The sequence below is a fragment of the Mobula hypostoma genome, chromosome 22, assembly GCF_963921235.1.
Source record: "Mobula hypostoma chromosome 22, sMobHyp1.1, whole genome shotgun sequence".
In the NCBI taxonomy this organism is placed as follows: Eukaryota; Metazoa; Chordata; class Chondrichthyes; order Myliobatiformes; family Myliobatidae; genus Mobula; species Mobula hypostoma.
The window spans coordinates 14,704,679-14,725,574 of NC_086118.1; the positions used below are offsets into that span (position 1 = coordinate 14,704,679).

Below are 20,896 nucleotides of genomic sequence, written 5' to 3' on the forward strand. Positions count from 1 at the left end.
CACACCTCAAACTTAACTGAATTAAATCCATTTGCCTTTCCTCCCCCTACTTCCTCAGCTGATCAAAAACCTTTTGTGAGCTTTGATAGCTTTCATTGTCCTGTTACGTAACCGGCAACAATGATTATCAACGGAGACAGGTTATATAAAAACAACCAAGCATTTATTAAACACGGGTAAACAAAAAGGAAAAAACAAAGGAAAACTTTAACTGGAAGTTAACCGCTATGCAGCCGTTCAACAAATCGTCACTCGGCACTGGTTCTTAAAGCGTTAAATGCGAAAACAGTTCTTAAAGCGATAAAGTCAGATATAGTTCTTAAAATGGTAAATTCGGAAGTCCAACAGATTTATACGTACAATTGGGAGAGACTTCTCTGGAGAAGGATTTCTTCATAGACGTGACTTTCCTGCTGATTCTGTCCATAGGATTCACGTGGCATAAATAAACAGTTTAAAAGCATCTACAAGCATTTGGATAGACAGGGGCTTATTAGGGAGAGTCAACATGGCTTTGTGCATGGTAGGTCATGTTTGACCAATCTGTTGGAGTTTTTCGAGGAGGTTACCAGGAAAGTGGATGAAGGGAAGGCACTGGATATTGTCTACATGGACTTCAGTAAGGCCTTTGACAAGGTCACGCATGGGAGGTTAGTTAGGAATAATTCAGTCGCTAGGTATACGTGGAGAGGTGGTAAATTGGATTAGACATTGGCTCGATGGAAGAAGCTAGAGAGTGTGGTAGAGAATTGCTCCTCTGAGTGGAGGCCTGTGACTAGTGGTGTGCCACAGGGATCAGTGCTGGGTCCATTGTTATTTGTCATCTATATCAATGATCTGGATGATAATGTGGTAAATTGGATCAGCAAGTTTGCTGATGATACAAAGATTGGAGGCGTAGTAGACAGTGAGGAAGGTTTTCAGAGCTTGCAGAGGGACTCGGACCAGCTGGAAAAATGGGCTGAAAAATGGCAGATGGAGTTTAATACTGACAAGTGTGAGGTATTGCATGTTGGAAGGACAAACCAACGTAGAACATACAGGGTTAATGGTAAGGAACTGAGGAGTGCAGTGGAACAGAGGGATCTGGGAATACAGATACAAAATTCCCTAAAAGTGGTGTCACAGGTAGATAGGGTTGTAAAGAGAGCTTTTGGTACATTGTCCTTTATTAATCGAAGTATTGAGTATAAGAACTGGAATGTTATGATGAGGTTGTATAAGGCATTGGTGAGGCCGAATCTGGAGTATTGTGTTCAGTTTTGGTCACTAAATTACAGGAAGGATATAAATAAAGTTGAAAGAGTGCAGAGAAGGTTTACAAGGATGTTGCCGGGACTTGAGAAACTCAGTTACAGAGAAAGGTTGAATAGGTTAGGACTTTATTCCCTGGAGCGTAGAAGAATGAGGGGAGATTTGATAGAGGTATATAAAATTATGATGGGTATAGATAGAGTGAATGCAAGCAGGCTTTTTCCACTGAGGCAAGGGGAGAAAAAAACCAGAGGACATGGGTTAAGGGTGAGGGGGGATAAGTTTAAAGGGAACATTAGAGGGGGCTTCTTCACACAGAGAGTGGTGGGAGTATGGAATGAGCTGCCAGATGAGGTGATAAATGCGGGTTCTTTTTTAACATTTAAGAATAAATTGGACAGGTACATGGATGGGAGGTGTATGGAGGGATATGGTCCGTGTGCAGGTCAGTGGGACTAGGCAGAAAATGGTTCGGTACAGCCAAGAAGGGCCAAAGAGCCTGTTGCTGTGCTGTAGTTTCTATGGTTCTACGGTTCTATGGTTCTAAAACAACTGACATTAAATTCTTTTAGAGAGAGCAAACCTTTGCATGAACTCTTTGCTCTTTTTGGCAAGAGTTATCTCGATGCAGATCGCTACTCCTCCAACGAAGACTCAATAAGGTCAATCCTTTGTTAAACTGCCGAACAATGCTAACTCCCCTTGATCCTTCGATCCTGTACTTCGGTAAATTCTTCACTCTCCCTTCTGCTGTTGGAATTGAGTAAATCAGCACATCTAGCCAAAAATTTCCAGTCCAATAATATTGTATCTTGCAATAGAACACAATACTCTGTTTTAAAAATGAAACTGTGTCACAAAAACAAACACGCAACAGAAACAGAGACACAGCACGTTCTACCTGGAAATCTACAAACTAAAAAACTAACTGCGTCATCTGGGCTCAACCCTTATATACCCATGGTGCACATGTCATCACGTGACTTCACATCAGCGGGAAAATCACATTAGGTGACCTCCAAAAGACCACTACATCATTCTCACAAAAAAAAACAGATCTCCTTGAGCATGTAACAGTCCACAATACTACCTGTTTTAGTGTCACCTGCAAATTTACTAACCATGCCTTCTGCATTCTCATCCAAATTACTGATGCAGATGACAAACAACAATAAGCCAAGGGCTTACCCGTCCTGGGTCGCTACAGGCAATATGCCCAGGAGGTGTTGGTCTTTGCTCTTGGTCTTACTTATTTTTGAAGTTGGAGTGGATTTTTAGGAGACCCTGGGCAGAGGGTTTTGTGCCAGCATGGTTCTGTCCATTGCTTTGTAGCCTGTTGCCACTGTCTGTGCAAAGTTTACATTGTCTTGGAATGGAAGGAAAGTAAGATTCTCATGCTTGGATTCCAACAGGAAGAAGCTGACGTCTCGATTACAGGAGGCTGAAGAGGCTGCAGAAGCAGCCCAGGCCAAGTGCTCCAGCCTGGAGAAAACCAAACAGCGGCTACAAATCGAGGTAGAGGAGCTGGGCATTGACCTGGAGAAGGTAGGTCTCCCCACAGCGACTCGTGCCAGCAGAGGCAGTCCAGCAAGTTAGCTCAGCAGCTCAGATTATATATACTCTGCAGACAAAGAGATACCTTGGCCACAGGCATTTCCTTGTAAGCCTTTTGATTCACCTGCTACCTCTCATACATTTATTGGTTCCCTAATGATGCAGGAAACCATTCTATGATGGGTTCAAACCATTCCCATTAATCTCACTCTGCAAACCATTTTCTTTCTCTCTCACTCTCACACACACGCACACCCATTGACTCCTACTGAGTCCTTTAACACTAGAAACAATTCAGACCCTTACTGGCAAGTCTCTTGTTTCCAGCAGACTTCCTTGCTCTCTTTTCCAGCAAATAGTGTCAGAAGTTTTATGATTGTCTGTGATGCGACATAAAGCTGCAACTGCACCCAAGCCATTAATCTTCACTTTCCTCTATGCGTTGGACATACGTTTAAAAATCAGATGAATTTAAACTCTCTCCTTCTTCCTGTAGGCGAATGCAGCAGGTACAACCCTGGACAAGAAGCAACGAATGATTGAGAAGCAGATTTCAGACTGGCGTCAGAAGTGTGAGGAGATTCAGACGGAGCTAGAATCCTCGCAGAAAGAGTGTCGGCAATACGCCACCGAGCTCTTCAAACTGAAGACTTCCTATGAAGAGCTGATCGAACAGCTGGACTCCATTAAGCGGGAGAACAAAACACTTCAAGGTAGATTTGAGGAAAAGATGTTTGGGTACAGTTGCACAATATTAACATCAGTGGAAAGATTCTGTGTTTGACATAAAACAACGTAGAAGAGTAAAAAGACAATGTTCAAGAGTATCATTAAGAATCATGAGTCTATATAGATGACTTACTATGTTATTTAGATGTTCATCAGTGCTGTGCACAGAATAAATAAGAAGATTAAACCTAAAATTCCAGTACTCAGTTAGTGCTTTTTAGCATCTCTAATTGGATATGAAGGGTTTACAGTGGGCAGCTGGAAAACTGAGCACGTAACTCATCTGTGCAGTTCATGGTTTCTATATCCAGCAGAAGTTGAGATGTCAGATCTGATGTCAACTACAAAGCATTCAAGTAGCTAACTAATGACTGCCTCAAAACCTATACTTTGTTGTAGAGAGGTTAAAAAACATCAGAGTAGCCCACCTCATCGCACCACATGCCTTGCAATGTCACTTAACAAGTTCTTCAGCCCTGATATGCCCGGCACCCTGGCATGTCTATGGGGAAAAGAATAGTTCAATTACCTACAGATGTTCTTTTGTACTGAAGCATCAGTCATAATTTACTGATCAGTTTACTACTGAGGGCCCTGAACCCACAACATATACACTCAGTGGCTGCTTTATTAAATGCCTCCTGTACCTAATGAAGTGGTCACTGAGCACATGTTCCTGGTCTTCTGCTGCTGTAGCCCATCCACTTAAACGTTTAACATGTTGTGTGTTCGGAGGTGTTCTGCACACCATTGCTGTAGTGTGTGGCTGTTTGAAATACTGTCTCCTTCTTGTCAACTTGAACCAGTCTGGGTAATCTCTGACCTCTCTTCATCAACAAAGCATTTTTACCCACAGAACTGCCACTCACTAGGTGTGTTCTTTTTTGGTTTTTCACACTGTACTCTGTAAACTCTAGAGACTGTTGTGCATGAAAATCCCAGGAGATCAGCAGTTTCTGAGATACTCAAACCACAATTATCCCACAGTCAAAGTCACTTAGATCACATTTCTTCCCCATTCTGATGTTTGCTCTGAACAGCAATTGAACCTATTGATCACGTCTGCAAGTTTTTATGTATTGAGTTGCTGTCACTTGATTGGCTGATTCAATACTAGCATTAACAAGCAGGTGTAAAGGGGCACCAAGTAGAGTGCCCACTGAGTGTGCGAGCATGAGTGTTATTACTGTTGAGTGTAGACTGACACCTGAAATTAATTCTCAGTCTGAAACCCTATAAGGCAATATTTAGCCATGGGAATGATATGGTGGAGTGGCCCAGAGACAACCAAACTTCATGATAACCCCACCGCCCAGCATCTACACTTCAGTACCTGTTTAGGACTGCGCGCTCACCCCTTACCATCAGCTGTTTCTCCGTTCCTTCCCACCTCTCCACATGGTCCCCTGCCTCTGATGATACGAGATGATTTCTAACACTGTCCATGCATTTGTATGTCTTCTACTTTATTTACTCCCATCCCTTGAAGTTTCAATGTGCAGCTTTCTAAACCCTGACCGAGGTGCTCCCTCTACCAACCCAGAGCAAACTGGGACAAAGATCACACTGTGTTAGAATCTGCCTCAGATCCATGGCATTCCCTATCAGGATCATATCAGCAAATATTATGGCAGTCTGTTCATGTAGAAAATTAAACCTAACCTGACTGGAGCCCTTTCTAACTGAGCCAGAGCCTGATTAGTAGTAATGTTTGTTTCCACACATGATCACTGATGAGACTCCGCCCCACTATGCTCTAGTGTGAAGTGTTTTTCAGATAAGCTCACAGTGAAACCACGTTCTGACGAATTGGTATCCTGCTCTGCCAGCACCAACTGGGCTATTTGCTGTCACAAAGTCATGCCCCACATGACTGGCCCTTACTTAGTGCAGTTATTTATAAAGGCTAATCCAGCTTGATTCACCTCAATGACACATCTGAGCTCTCCATGTGTGGACAGGTCCTGTTAGGTTCTGATCAGTTAAGGCTGATTTATACTTGTGCGTCATATGTACACCGTAGGTATTGCATACCCTACGCCGAACCCTACACCGTAGGGTGACGTGCACCTCCCCAAAAATGTAACTCACACGTGACGGCGACGCAGACCATAACAACTGTGATTGGTCCGCTTGGTAGCATCGCATTTCCTCCTTCGTATTTCCGGTTGCTTTTTTCCGCCATGTCTGTACACGATGCAAAATAAATGGTTGGAGACAATGAACCAAATCGTCAAATCTACCTGCCGACATCCAAAAATATTTGAAATGCATTTCCTCGTCCATGTCTGTCATGAAGAAACTCAATGCAGTGGCATAGAAACCCCATCGCCAACTAGCGTTTTGGTGGTGAATTGCAGAGCGACGCAGACACAATTACGCATGCTCACTACGGCGTAGGGCTAGGCAAAAGTATAAATCAGGCTCAAGGCGTAGCCCGTACGCACAAGTATAAATCAGCCTTAAGTCAGACTGTAACCAAACGCAAAGGGTGTTGATTACCGCAGCTTCTCAGCATGGTGTAAAGCAATGTTTTACATCAAAACAACACCAACGACTCTCCCCATTCAAGAGACACCCAACCTGGGGTTACATTCCTGGGGTTACAATACTCAGTAGGACAGATCACATCTGACAGGACAGGAACAATAGAGCTAATGTTTCAGGACAGAGAACTTTCGTCAGAACTTTCCCAGTACTCGGCTGGGCCGCAGGGCCTATCTCTCTTATAACTCAATGCATCAAAGATACTCATTTCCTCCTCTGAGGCTTGGGGCACTTTCTGCAATGTCATTTACGTGGGTTGGTGTCAGTTTTCTGCTGCTCCTTGTACTTCTTTCCCCAATATCTATTTCCTGAAGTGCTGGGCATATCCGCATTGGCGAGAGTATACAACTATACACAGATTTCAGAACATTAGCAGCACATTACATAGGAAAAGAACCCTAACCCTATCAAAAAAGTCCCTGTGTCCCACCATACCCCTATCCACCTTCTCTACTAACTTGACTAACTTGTTTTCCTCTTTCTCAGTTATGACAACGAGTCTCTGACCTGAAACATTAACTATAGATGCTGCCTGACTTGCAGAGTTTTTCAAACATTTCCAGTTTTTCGTTATTTCCAGCGTCTGCAGTTTTTTTGTGTCACTTTTCTTTGACGGTGCCCCTGTGAAGCACCTAGTTCATTGTATTAGGTTTAGGGCATCGTTGAATTCGATTTGTTACTGCTAGTGTTGTTCCATGCTGACAAGTATCCCTGTTTACTTCCCTTCTGGATTGGTCGTGCAGAAGAGATTACCGACTTGACAGACCAGCTGGGCGAGGGAGGGAAGAGTGTCCATGAGCTGCAGAAATCCAAGAAGAAACTAGAGATGGAAAAAGAGGAGCTGCAGGCAACTCTCGAGGAGTCAGAGGCAGCACTAGAGGTAAACTCCATTAGTTCCACAGGCCAAGCAACACATTTTACATCGAAGGAGCCAACTGTACAGGAGAAGGCCTTTATTGTGCTGTGGAATGCTCCGTAAATACTAGACTTAAATGTAAGGGACAGAAGCTCTTTGTATGTAATTTTAGCTTAAAAAGTCTTGCTAACTCTGAGGGTAGCTGGGTGTTCTTGGCTTTAAGGTTTGGGGGAGCAAAGTCCCAACAAGATGGCACTGGCAATACATGGCAATGTATTGCGGGCAGCTCACGAAACCCAGGACAAAGTGAATACTGCAACATGCACTTGGGAACTTCTCCCTCAGCACCATAATTTCCTGATTCTTCACGGCCTTTATGTTAATGAATTTTATCTCCAACCCTGTATGAACCAAACTGAGCAACACACAAAATATTGGGAGAACTCAGCAGCATCTGTGGAGGAATTATTTCAGACTGAGTCCCTTCATCAGCACTGGAAAGGAAGGGGGCAGAAGCAGAGTGTGGGCGGAGCATTGCCTGGCAGGTGATAGGTGAGACGAGGTGAGGGAGGGGAGATACAGGATGTGAGAAGCTGGGAGGTTATAGGTAGTTGAGGTGTAAGCTTAAGAAGAAGGAATCTGATAGGAGAGGATAATAGACCGTAGAAGAAAGGGTAGGAGGTGGCAAACCAGAGGGAGGTGATGGACAGGTCATGAGGGCATGGGAGTGGAGGAGAAGGGATTAGAGGGCCACCAGAATATCTTCTCGGCCATACTGAGAAGATTGAAGATGTTGCCTTTGGTTTCTGGCTGAACCCAGTCCCAACACAACCTACTCAACTTCTCTTTTCATAACCATCCTCAGCAGCTTTGTTCATTTTGATGAATATTCTCGTACAAGTTAATTTATGGATTTAAAGTCCACACTGTTGCCTGCCTCTCTATATTGAGGTACCGCTGTGTTGTCAGAGGTTAAGTTCTTGGAATGGAATTAAAATCTTGTCCAGGGCTTTGATGAGATTTGAAGATCCCATTGTTTTACTTGAATTAGCGGAGGCCATTCTTGCAGCCTTCTGCAGGCTGCCCAGCGTAATCCTCAGCAGGACAAGCAGCATCTATGGAAAAGAGTAAACAGTCGACTATTCGAGCCAAGACCCTTCATCGGGACTCTGTACCAGTCCTGATGAAGGGTCTTGGCCTGAAACTTTGACTGTTTACTTTTTTTCTGTAGGTGTTGCCGGGCCTGCTGAGTTCCTCCAGCATTTTGTGTGTCTTACTTTAGATTTCCAGTATCTGCACATTTTCTTGTATCCCACCTAATCCTTGCTGATTTGATTTGATGCAATAACACATTTTCCTGTAAGTTTTGATGTACATGTAACAAATAAAGCTAATCTTTAAAATCTCTTCCTCATTACATATTTCAACCAGTGATACCCAGATCAGATTCACACCACATTCATCTTGCAGTTACTTGATCTTGCTCTGTGGTGACTAATTGCTTCATCTGTGTATACAACAGGAAACACTTTTCATTCAGAACTTGGATATGAATGCAAAGTCACTAATGTAAGCAGCCAGCTTAATTTTCGGATTCCATTGACTTCACTAAAAGTAACTTCGGGACTGGTACTTAATCATGGTCAGTTTGGTTATCTCCCTGCAATTAGTCTTTGCTTCAATCACCTTGTGACTAGAATCTTATTTATTTGTGATTTAGAGCTCAACAGCAGTTGGGATTGAATATATTATAAGATGAACTAAAGTAGGTGAGCTGGACTAAAGCTCATTTAATCATCGATGAGGGTCAACAGCCAGTGACACAGGGAGCTGCTGCCTTAGTTTTCGTCACATACCCTTCTCAAGAACTGAAATGATTACCAAGGTGGGGTACAGGTATTACCGAAAATGATTGAAGATGAAAAGCATGAATGCAACAGTAACAGGTGGTTTCAGCGGCTGTAACTGACAGAGAAATAAAGTGAAGAACCTTTTGAAACAGTACTGAATTGCTCAACATTGTAGGGGCTAATCATTAACCAGTTTAGAACACCATCTTGTACTAAGTTGCAGCTCAGAACACGGGATGCAGCTAAAGCAATGGGATTCGACAACTTCCCAGCTATGCTCCAGTCTATTTGCCACAATTATAATACTACCTGGCCACCACAAGTATGCCACGACCATAACAAAAGTACGACAAATCTAATCCAAATACAACACAGAAGATACTCAGCCCGTAATAGCTGTGCTAATTCTCAGTAGAGCTCTCCCACCAGATGTGCTCCCCATCTGCTGGAAACCTTTGCTTTTGCCACTGATGTCCACTAATTCGCAGTAACTGTCCAACTTGTATTTTGGATGTGAGAGGGGTCCCTGAGGGTGCAGAGAAGCTGCAAAGACCCATAAAAAACACCCATGTGCAAACTCCACATACACAGTACTGTGTCTGTATCCCTTTAGACTTCAGCAGGCACAGGTTTTCCACACTCACTGCCAGTCTGCCTCTTGCATTCCTCCAGGAGACGTGTGTTACTTTGATAATGAACTGACTCCAGAAAATTACATGCAATTTTCAGACTTCCATACACATGGGTACAAACTCCACTTCAATTGTTTACAGTGCAAAATCACAGCTTAGCTGGAGCACGTCCAGCTCTGGAAGAAGGGGGAAGTGCTGCCCCTCCGCCTCCTGATGGCCTGCTTGGCAGGTTTGGGTAAATCCACAGGCAGACATGCAGATGAGTTAAACTCACTAAGAGTTACTGATCATATCCAACAGCGGAATTCAAGTTTGGTAGAAGTGCAGAGACACGCGTTGCTGAATATTTTGAGCAGATTTTGGTATCTGTCATACTTGTTATTTTACAATACCAGCATGCCTTTACAGGGATAGGAGAGTTTGAATTTTAGTGTTATTTTCAGGAGCAGCAACGTCCAAGTACTTTGCAGAAGTGGCTGTACTTGAGGATATGGTGCATTTGTTGGGGTCTCTGTGACCCCAGTGATGCTATGCTGAATGGTTATAACTTCAAGGTGTACTGTCTAAGATAATGTATTTAACAGTTGCCTTTGCTTTCATATTGCATAAGCTTAGAGAGTAACTTTGGCTGAGTATTATGGTGTATTTGAGGCGGATTCCGCGTCTCTGAACTCAGACCACTGCAGAGTTTGCTCTCACCTGTGGTGCTGGGTCTCCTTACCCAGGGTGAGCCAGCACAGGTCTGAGCATCTGCACTTCCCCTGCTTTCAGGCTGAAGAGAACAAGGTGGTGCGACTGCAGCTCGAGCTGACACAAGTTAAAGCGGAGGTTGATCGGAGGATCCAGGAAAAGGAAGAGGAATTCGAGGCCACAAGGTAATCTCATTTACTTTTAACCGGCAGCTGTGCCGGGGATGGCAGAGTGGAAAACTTCGATGTGAAATGATTGGGAAGAAGTTGTGCTAGGGGTTGGGTTTGGGCGTAGGGAACGTCAATCAAGATAGGGCTTGAACAAACAGCTTGGTTGTAACTTTTCATTTGCTGCATCTACTTGTCTCCTTCTTCAACACTATGGTAGGAAGTAGAAAACTGTAAATATGAAAATAAGAAAAACTGCCAAAATGCTGAAATTCATGCTCATGTTTTGTGCGGAGCTCAGGAATTGTCCCTCACAGACATTAAGGCTATAGAACTACTGCCTCACGGTGGTAATATATCTAAACTACAAATTAATGTCAATGGAATTAAAAATGCTAAGTTGTCAAATGCAAAAATGGAGCAAAGATTTTAGTATAATGTTCCTCCCACTCATTCTCATTCCTGAATACATCGCTCCCTTCTGTGCTACAGTTCCACCAGCTGACCTATCGTAGCATTGATTCTCAGTGACCTGTGTGACACAATGGAGCATTGAAACACTGTCCTGCCTGCCTTCTTAGCACCAGGGGATGACTTACCCATTATCAGAGTGGAGTAATCTGACTTATGTTCTTTTCGTATGTGAAAATATGTGCTACAATAAGAGATTTAGGGGGCTGACTAAACACAGGTAGATGGGACTTGGTCACTGGGCATCATGGTCAGCATGGACGAATTGGGCCGAAGGGCCTGTTGCCCTGCTCTGTGATTCTGTAACTCTAAGGAAAACATGGGACAAAACTCTTTACACTCTTAATATCATTTGGTCAATATCTTCCGTTGTGTTAACACTTTTTAACCCATACCGCCTTTGCCACTCAAGTGGCCCGTTGGGTTGATACACCCTTTCACTGTTTGAGCGGCTTCTGCACCCAACTCAGCCTCTCCATGTCCAGTAGCAAAAAGATCCTAGACTGTGTCCCTTCTCCACTGGATTTGCATTGGCAGCACTGAACGTCTGTGCGACCCTCAGCACAAACTCCGACAACATGGAATGTGCCAGTAGGCAGCATTCCCTTCCAGACATCTGGAAGACCGATAAGTTTCAGGTAGATCAACGAGGGTCTTTCACCAAGTTGATGACCGTCCAGCAACACTTGATGTCTGTCACGGGATCAGCGCATAGATCAGATAGTTCTGTTACACAGCCACTTGGGATGAAACGAGATGAGGGCCCTATTTTCCCCTTCACTTGAGCTGAGAAGGCTGAGGTAATTTGTAGCATCCCTACTGCACGGCAGCAATCAACTGAATGATCAGGGATCAGCATAGAACATCTCAAAATCAGTGAGAATCGTCAGCGCAACACACCACGTTGTGCATTGAGACTGTACAATGGATGCTGAAATCAAGTGCAGGTTTTCCTCATATTATGACAGGGTTCCTGAGAACTCTTCGTTACCCAGAGGCTGCACGTCAGAAATGCGATCAGCCAGCATTTTATTTAAGTGAAAACTCTGGCCAACCAAGAGCAACATGCAGTTAAGCCAGAATGTTTAATTTCTCTGCAAGATGCAATGATGTTGCCATGAACTGTGTTCCTATACGGCAGAAAAAGCCTGCAGCATTTGGCAAATGCATCCTGACAGTCTCTCAAATATTCATTCATGTATACAGGCTGTCCATAAGTCAGGTGCTCAGAACTGGGAAAGGATGTTCATTGATGTTGCAAAATTCAGAAAGTATACTTTGTTTTTTTGCTGTGCTTGGTAGCTCCCCGAATAAACGGATTTCTGCTGCTAACTCTGTTTCTCATCTTTACTCATACATCTCTCCTTTTCTCTTCCATAACTTCTGTTGGAATCTCCTCCCTCTTGTGGTAAGTGTGAAACAACGGCTTTGCTCCTTAAGGCACTTAGAAAAATAGAAAAATTGCAGGTGTGGAAACTGAAATAAAAACATAAAAATGCTGGAAATTCTCAACAGCTCAGACAGCATCTATGAAGAGAGAAGCAGTGTTGACCTTTCAGGTCCAGACCTTTTGTCAGAAACGGGAAAGAGAGAAACAAGTTAATTTTCAAAAGGCAACAGAAGGGGTGGTGGGTAGAACAAGGAGAATATAGTTGGACAGGTGCATGGATAGGAAAGGTTTAGCAGGTTATGGGCCAAACATGGGCAAATGGAATGAGTCTGGTTGGGCATCTTGGTCAATATGGATGACTTGGATGTTTCTGTGCTCCATGACTCCAGCTCTGATAGGGTGAGACCAAAAAGGTTAATGTGGCAGTTAGATTATGCCTCATTATCTGTGTTAGTGTTGGGGCTGTGGGACTTTTCCCTTCCCCTGAGGCAAAATCACTGATGGATGCTTGGCGTTGACTGTAGTTCAGGGAGGAATTGGTATCCAGAAGTTGACCAAAAGTTTGATTGCACAAGGAAGGCAATTCAAAAGGAAATTTTCAGGCCCCAGAAGGAAATACAGCAATTTGAACTCTGCAGCATTTTAACAAGGACTTTACCAAAGAGACTTGAGAGAGTTTTATAAGATTATCAGAGGCATAGCTAGAGTAGATAGCCAATATCTTTTTTTTCCAGGTTGATTTTTCTAATACTGCGGGGCATGTTTTAAGGTGAGAAGGGGTAATTTCAAAGTAGAAGTGCAGAACAATTCTTTTTAATTGAGAGTTGTGGGTGCCTGGGATGATTTGCCAGGGCTGTAGTGGAGGCAGATAACAATAGACGTGTTTAAGAAGCCCATGAATGTTCAGAGAATGGAGGGATATGGACATTGTTTAGGCAGAAGAGAATCGTTGGGTGTTTACTATTTTCATTGGCTTAGCGCATCATGGGCGGAAGGTCCTGTTCTTGCACTGTTCTTAAATATCCCCGGCTGCTTCTCAGGAGTATCTTAAACTAAACAATCCCACAACCCAAGATGGGGTATCATAGAACACAGCATTTTCTGCAACCTCTGACATCTCCAAAGACATCCTACCACCAAGTATATCTTTACCTCCATCCACACCCACCAACACCCCCACCCCGGGTTTCTGCAGGGATCGCATCTTCCGTGATCTCTTTGTCCATTCATCCCACCCCATTAGTTTCCTTCCCAGCACGTATCCTTGCAAGCAGCTTAAGTGCGACACCTGCCCAAGCACCTCCTCCCTCACCTCCATTCAGGGCCCCAAACAGTCCTTCCAGGTGAGGCAGCACTTCACCTGCAAACCTGCTGGGTTTTGTGCTCCCAAAGTGGCCTCCTCTACATTGTTGAGACCTGCTGTAAATTGAAGAACCACTTTGTCAAGCACCTCCGCTCCATCCACCAAAAGTGGAAAATCTCAGAGGCCAAACATCTTAATTCTGATTCCCATTCCCATTCTGATATGACCTTCCATGGCCTCCTCTTGTGCTATGATGAGGCCACTCTCTGGGTGGAGGAGCAATACCTCATATTCCATCTTCCTAGCCTCCAACCTGTTGGTATGAATATTGATTCCTTCTTCCGATAAACAAATTCCACCCCCTCCCCCCATTTCTCTATTCCCCCCTCTGGCTTCTGGCCACTCACTTCTTCTCACATGCCTATTACTTTCCCCTGGGTCCCCTTCTCCTTCCCTTTCTCCTATGGTCCACTCTTCTCTCCTATCAGATTCCTTCTTCTCCAGCCCTTCACCTTTCCCACCCACCTGTCTTCACCTGTCACTTTCCAACTTGTCCTCCTTCCCCTCTTCTCACCTTTTTACTCTGGCATCTTCCCCCTTACTTCTCAGTCCTGAAGAAGGATCTCTGTCTGAAACGTCAACTATCTATTTATTTCCATATATGCTGCCTGATCTGCCAAGTTCCTCCAGCATTTTGAATGTGTTGCTTTGGATTTCCAGCATCTGCAGTATTTCTTGTGTTTATCATAAAAGGTCATCCAAAGCTTGGTTAAAGAGAGAGCATCTTCAAGGGAAAGATGACCAAAGTTTAAGGGAGGGGATTGGTCCAATGGGAGAAGGTACATTAGCCCTTGGGAGCACAAAGATCATTGAGAGGGCTGAATTGGTGATGTGCAAAGGGGGAAGTTGCAGAGCTGGGTGGTAGGGTGAGGGGGAGTTTGGGAGAAAGCCACTGAGGTGATTGGCTCCTTGTATGGGTTTATTAGGCTTACAGTGTGGGGCCCCATTCAAAGGAGTGGTGAGTGAATGGCATTAAGTCGATCAAAACACATGCAACAGGGTTTTTCAGAGAATGGAAATGAACGTTCAGCCAAGTGGTCAGTTTCACACAATTTTAAGAAAATTGAATTAACATCTCTGGCTGATGTTTGTCTTCATCAGTCAGTGAGTGTGGTCGGTTGGGTCTTGGGGCTTGTCTCATGCCTTTCTGGTGACGCAACCATATTTTGCCTTTTAAGGAAAAACCATCAGCGGAGTCTAGATTCGCTGCAGGCCAGTCTTGACGCAGAGGTGAAAGGTCGGGCCGAGGCACTGAGGGTAAGGAAGAAGCTCGAGAGTGATCTGAATGAGCTGGAGGTTCAACTGGACCAAGGCAACAAGAACAACAGCGAACTTCTGAAGCTGCTGAAGAAACTGCAGCAACAAGTGAAGGTGAGGCCGAGCTGGCGACTGACCTGGTCGACCCAATTACCCCTCCTCTGACCACCCCCGCTGCCCCAGACATTGGTCTGATGCAACGTCATCTCACTCCAGCTGTCTCAGATGTCCTTTCAAAGCCACACATGAGCTGCTGATTGTTCTCACAGAGTCTGCACAATTATCCAAGAAAACCCCAGGTTACAACAGGGTTCTGTTCCCGAGAGCTCTTCAGAGCATGAGTTGTTTGTAGATCAGAACTGAACAGAAATAGCGGGTGAGAGAGGGTAGCAGAAACAGCCATGACAGGAGAGAGAGCAGGCGTGGGGAGAGCATCCACCAGTCGGCCTTAACCACTCACTGAGTAAGCCTGGTCTTTCTGAGCAGACTTTAGACTTTAGCGAGGCAATTGAGGAACTTAGCTCAAATTTATCCCAGCTTCACTCATCAAAAGAAGATTAAGACAAAATCTTTCATCGGATCTAATTCAATGTGTTTTTGCATGCCAAATAGTAGACAGGGTGATGCTTGCCAAAGCTGAATAATTAGCTAATACACTGTACTTCCCCTCAACCATGGCCAATTCAATGCTAATCCCATCCAATTGTGTGGATACATTGTTCCTGGGTTTTCTGAGCCCAGAATCTATGCAGAGAGATTTATTTATTTACTTATTGAGATTCAACATGGAGTAGACCTGTGCGGCCCTCCAAGCCATGCCACCCAGCAACTCCCAGTTTAACCCTCGCCCAAACAGTGCGCAATTTACAATGATGAATTAACCTAATAAACTTTGGACTTTGGGAGGAAACTGGAGCAGCTGGAGAAAATCCACCCATTCCATGGGGAGAAGGCACAGACTCCGTACAGATGACTCCAAATCGAACTCCGAACTCTCAACGGTCCAAGTTGTGATGGTGTCGCACTAACCATTACACTACTGTTAAAATCATAGACAGATCTTTAAAAATTACTACTTTTTTAAAGTCGCTTCAAAAATAAAGGGAACTTACTGAATACTGTGGACGTGGAGATGGCATTTGCATTAGAGGGAGAGTCTTGGATCTGAGGGCACTGCCTCGGAATAAGGGAATTTCCCTTTAAAACAGAGATAAGGAGGAATTTCTTCAGCCAGAGAATGGTGAATTTGTGGAATTCCTTACCATAGAGAGTTGTGGAGGCCAAGTCATTGGTTGTATTTAAGGCAGAGATTGTTAGGTTCTTAATTGGTAAGGGATTTAAAGATTATGGGAAATAGTGAGAAAACTGGGGTTGAAAAGCACACTCAGGCCGGCTGGTGGCACAATGACATCAGCGCCAGACCCGGGAGCGGAGGTTCCTGGGTTCGAAACCAGCCGGGTCTGCTCCCGAGATGCACACACATAGACTCGCATGTATGCGGGCACGCGCAGACGCACACACATAGACTCGCATGCACGCAGGCACACACGCAGACGCACACACATAGACTCGCATGCATGCAGGCACATGCCAGAAAAAAAGAAAAGCACACTATTACATAAATGGCTTAATTCTGCTACTATATCTTATGGTATTATGGAAATATAGTTTAGAAAAAATTAAAAGGTATTAAAACAAATAAAAATTAGAATTTTAAACTAAATGAAGAAAGAAGTAACTCGCCATTTCTCTCCTCATCCTGAGTTCATGAAGTCCCATCCACATACTGGGTGTTGACCCACAGAAGAAAGAGAATGGTAAGGTCCTGATGGCGTGGGTTTGGATGTGAACTCTTTAGACTGCCTCGGCACAATTGGACAGAGCCAGGGCCAGATGTGGCCCAAGTGCCCTTCATTTTGTCCCCTTCCGCACAGCAGCACATCTGTTGAGGGATCAGTGTCAGCCCACTATCTGATTTCTTGGAGTCAACTGTCAGCATTTATGCAGCCACTAGATGGCACTGTTTACCATCTTTTGGTCTATGGAATCGAGCAGAGGAGATTCACACAAGTTGCTTGAGGAACTCGGTAGGTCAGACACCATCAGTGGAGGGGAATAAACTGTCAACGTTTCAGGCTGAAACCTTTCATCAGGACTGGAAAAGGAGGGGTCAGATGTCAGAATAAGATGGTGGGAAGAGGGGAAGGTGTACAAGTTGGCCATTGATAGGTGAGACAAAGTGAGGGGAAAGGTATGTGGGAGGGGGAGGGGGGAGAATGTTTACTCCACCCTGTTTATTCCCCTCCATAGATGCTAACTAACCTGCTGAGATCCCGCCCCAGCACTTCGTGTGTATTGCTCGAGATTTCCAGCACATGCAGAATCTCTTATGTCTGTGAGAGCAAAGAGAGAGTCTGCAGTTCTGTGGTCACTACCCCAGGCTGACAGTATCCACAGGTTTAAAAACATACCCTAGAACATCAAGAAATCCTCTGCATGTTGCATTCCACAGTTGGGAATCTCTGGGGACATCAAACATCTTTCCATCTTCTTCTGCACAGGCAAATGCAAATATACCCAACGTTGTGAAAATTCTTCTTTGGAGCCTGTGATCTATGGCAGCTAGTCCAGACTTTAGTAATTACTTTGCAATTTACCAGACTTCGGGAGGTGGGGTGGGGGGCAGAGGAGGAGGAAGGGGGAGCTGATACTGAGAAGTCAGCGGATTGGTGGGAAGGGAAGGAGAGATCATTGAGGGAATGGGGCAGAGAGGGGCAGCAGTGATAAAGTCGGTGGGGTCGCGAGAGGGAAGAGGAGGTGGCAGAGAGCACAAAACAAAAATTGTAAAAGCTGCAGGTGCTGGGAATCTGAAAGAAAAACAGAAAGCACTGGAAATATTCAGCAATTGTTGAAAGAGAAATGGTGCATGTTGCAGACCAAAGACCTTTCATTTTGCTGAACCATTGGTGTGTAGGAGAGAGCCCAACTGGGCAGAAATAGGTGAAGACATAAGAACAGAAGAAATAGGCACAGAGTAGGCTATCTGTCCAGGTGAGCCTGCTCCACCATTGGGCAGATCATGGTTGATCTGCTCATGGACACAGCTCCACCTACCTGCTTTTTCCCATAGCTCTTAATTCCCCTGGTTTAACGGTGTATTAAGTGTATATAATGTGGTAACCTTTACTATTTCCATTGGCAGAGAATTCCACAGATTCACTACTCATCTCCTGTCCCAAATCGTGAGGCTATGTCCCACAGTTCTAATCTCACCTATCCCTTTCCTGTCTCTATCCCATCTACGCTTTCCATAATCTTAAGCATTTTTTTAAGATCCATACCTCATTCTTCTGGACTCCAGTAACTCAATCTCCCCTCGTGACTAGCCCCCTCATCTCCGGAATCAACCCAGTCAGGCAAGGAAACCATTTCCCTGAAAGTCCATGTTTCATTCATTGGGATGGTTTGGGAGTGGGGGTGGAACACTAGCAAACTCAAGAGTGTGGGCCCCTTCCAACCCCTAACCACTCTTCCCATGGGACCAAGCTGAAGAGGCCAGGAGTTCGGGACAAAAATTATAGTCAGACACAGCCCAAAACAAGAGCATCTGGTTGTTTTAGTTGCTGTTTGTGGGAGCTTGCTGTGTACGGTCAGTTCCTGGGGTTCCTGCATTAGGTTGGCTGAACGATTAGGTTTGGAGTGTTGCTCTGTACATACCAGTGTTTCCCTGTCCACCCTCCCTCATGCGCCCTTTGGCATGGCAACCATTCTCCCCTCCCCTTGCCTCCCTCACCCCTTCTGTGCCCAGACTGGTGCTGACCGAGCTGTATCCCCGTGCCAAGATTGGCGCTGACCGAGCTGTGTCCCTGTGCCCAGACTGGCGCTGACTGAGCTGTATCACCGTGCCCAGACTGGCGCTGACCGAGCTGTATCCCCATGCCCAGACTGGTGCTGACCGAGCTGGATCCCCGTGCCCAGACTGGCGCTGACCGAGCTGTATCCCTGTGCCCAGGCTGGTGCTGACCGAGCTGTATCCCTGTGCCCAGACTGGTACTGACCGAGCTGTGCCCAGACTGGTGCTGACCGAGCTGTATCCCTGTGCCCAGACTGGCGCTGACTGAGCTGTATCCCTGTGCCCAAGCTGGTGCTGACCGAGCTGTATCCCTGTGCCCAGACTGGCGCTGACCAAGCTGTATCCCTGTGCCCAGACTGGTGCTGACCGAGCCCCTCCCGTGCCCAGACTGGTGCTGACCAAGCTGTATCCCTGTGCCCAGGACATGCAGAGCCAGCTGGAGGAGGACGCCCGGCAGCACGAGGAGCTGAAAGAGCAGCACGCGGTGACGGAGCGACGCTCTGGCGCACTCTCGGCGGAGCTGGAGGAGACCCGCAGCGCCCTGGACCTGAGCGAGCGCAGCCGCAGGCTCCTGGAGCAGGAGCTGATGGAAATAACAGAAAAACACAATGAAATCAACATGCAGGTGAGGCGGGCTGGCACTGGGGAACGGGCAGCATCTCACAACCTCCCTTGCTTGGAAACAGGCCCTTTGGGTGTGTGAAATCCTGAGGGCAGCGAGAGGGTGGGTGCACACATTCTCCCCAGGGCCGGGCGAGTCCAGACCAGAGAGTGTAGGTTTGAAGTGAGAGGGAGGAGCTGCAGAGAAGTGTGAGGGCATTCTTTTTCCACAGGGTAGATGTTGGAATCTGGATCTTCCATTGACTGAAGAGGTGATGGAGGCTGGTGCTCTCCCAAACATCTAGGAAACATCTGGGTGGCCAAGGTATTGAGAGTTGCAGACCTAACGTGGGTAAATGGGATCAGAGCATGGAGATACCGTCATACCACATGGAGATACCATCATACCATGGAAATAACGTCATACCATGAAGATACCATCATACCATGGAGATACCATCATATCACATGGAGATACCATCATTACATGGAGATACCGTCATATCATGGAGATACCATCATACCATGGAGATAACGTCATACCACATGGAGATATCCTCATACCATGGAGATACCATCATGCCACATGGAGATACCATCATACCGTGGAGATACCATCATACCACGTGGAGATACCATCATACCATGGAGATACCAACATACCACATGGAGATACCGTCATACCACATGGAGATACCATCATACCACGTGGAGATACCATCATACCATGGAGATACCATCATACCATGTGGAGATACCATCATACCATGGAGATACCATCATACTACATGGAGATGCCATCATACCATGGAAATACCAACATACCACATGGAGATACCGTCACACCATGGAGATACCGTTATACCATGGAGATAACATCATACCACATGGAGATACCATCATACTACATGGAGATGCCATCATACCATGGAAATACCAACATACCACATGGAGATACCATCATACCATGGAGATACCGTCATACCACATGGAGATACCATCATACCATGGAGATACCGTCATGTGATGGAGATACCGTCATACCATGGAGATACCGTCATATCACATGGAGATACTATCATACCATGGAGATACCGTCATACCATGGAAATACCATCATAGCACATGGAAACAGGCCCTTCGGCCCAAGGTCCCTGCTGACTAGGATTTCCATCTAAGCTAATTGCATTTGCCTCCAGTTAGCCCACTTCCCTTGAAACCTGTTTTATCCAGGTGTCTATCCAAGGAAGCTTTAAATGTTATTAAAGTAGCTGCTCAACAAGTTTGGCTGGCAACGCATTCCATTTACTGACTACATTCTGGATGGAAAAAGTTGCCTCTCAGGTTCCTATTAAACCTGCCCCTCCCTATCCCTTCTAGTTCTTGATTCCTTAATCCTAGGAAAAAAGACTGTACACCCCTCATGTTCCAACTTCTGTAAGACACCCCTCTTTCTCCTACACTCCAAGGAATAAGGTCCTGACCTGCTTGGCCTCTATCCATAATGCAGTCCCTCAAGTCCAGGTGACATCCTCATAAATCTGCGCTGTATCTTTGTCCAGCTTAATGACATCTTTCTTCTAGCAGGGCAACCAAAACTGAATATAATATTCCATGTGTAACCCCACCACCATCTTGTACAGCTGCAACATAACTTCCAATCTCAGTGTCCTGACTGTCGCA

At 45.3% G+C, this 20,896-nt stretch overlaps 1 protein-coding gene across 11 annotated transcripts in view; it reads left to right on the forward strand.

Moving 5' to 3' along the window:
- The window catches only part of LOC134360180 (myosin-16), a 339,036-nt gene that overhangs the window by 303,936 nt on the left and 14,204 nt on the right, over positions 1-20,896 (forward strand). For all 11 annotated transcript variants that reach the window (XM_063074218.1, XM_063074220.1, XM_063074222.1 and 8 more), the window contains 6 exons: positions 2,667-2,799; positions 3,305-3,521; positions 6,828-6,964; positions 10,194-10,297; positions 14,682-14,874; positions 19,035-19,238. In XM_063074218.1, the coding sequence (XP_062930288.1) occupies positions 2,667-2,799; positions 3,305-3,521; positions 6,828-6,964; positions 10,194-10,297; positions 14,682-14,874; positions 19,035-19,238 (988 nt within the window). The remainder of the gene's footprint in view (positions 1-2,666; positions 2,800-3,304; positions 3,522-6,827; positions 6,965-10,193; positions 10,298-14,681; positions 14,875-19,034; positions 19,239-20,896) is intronic.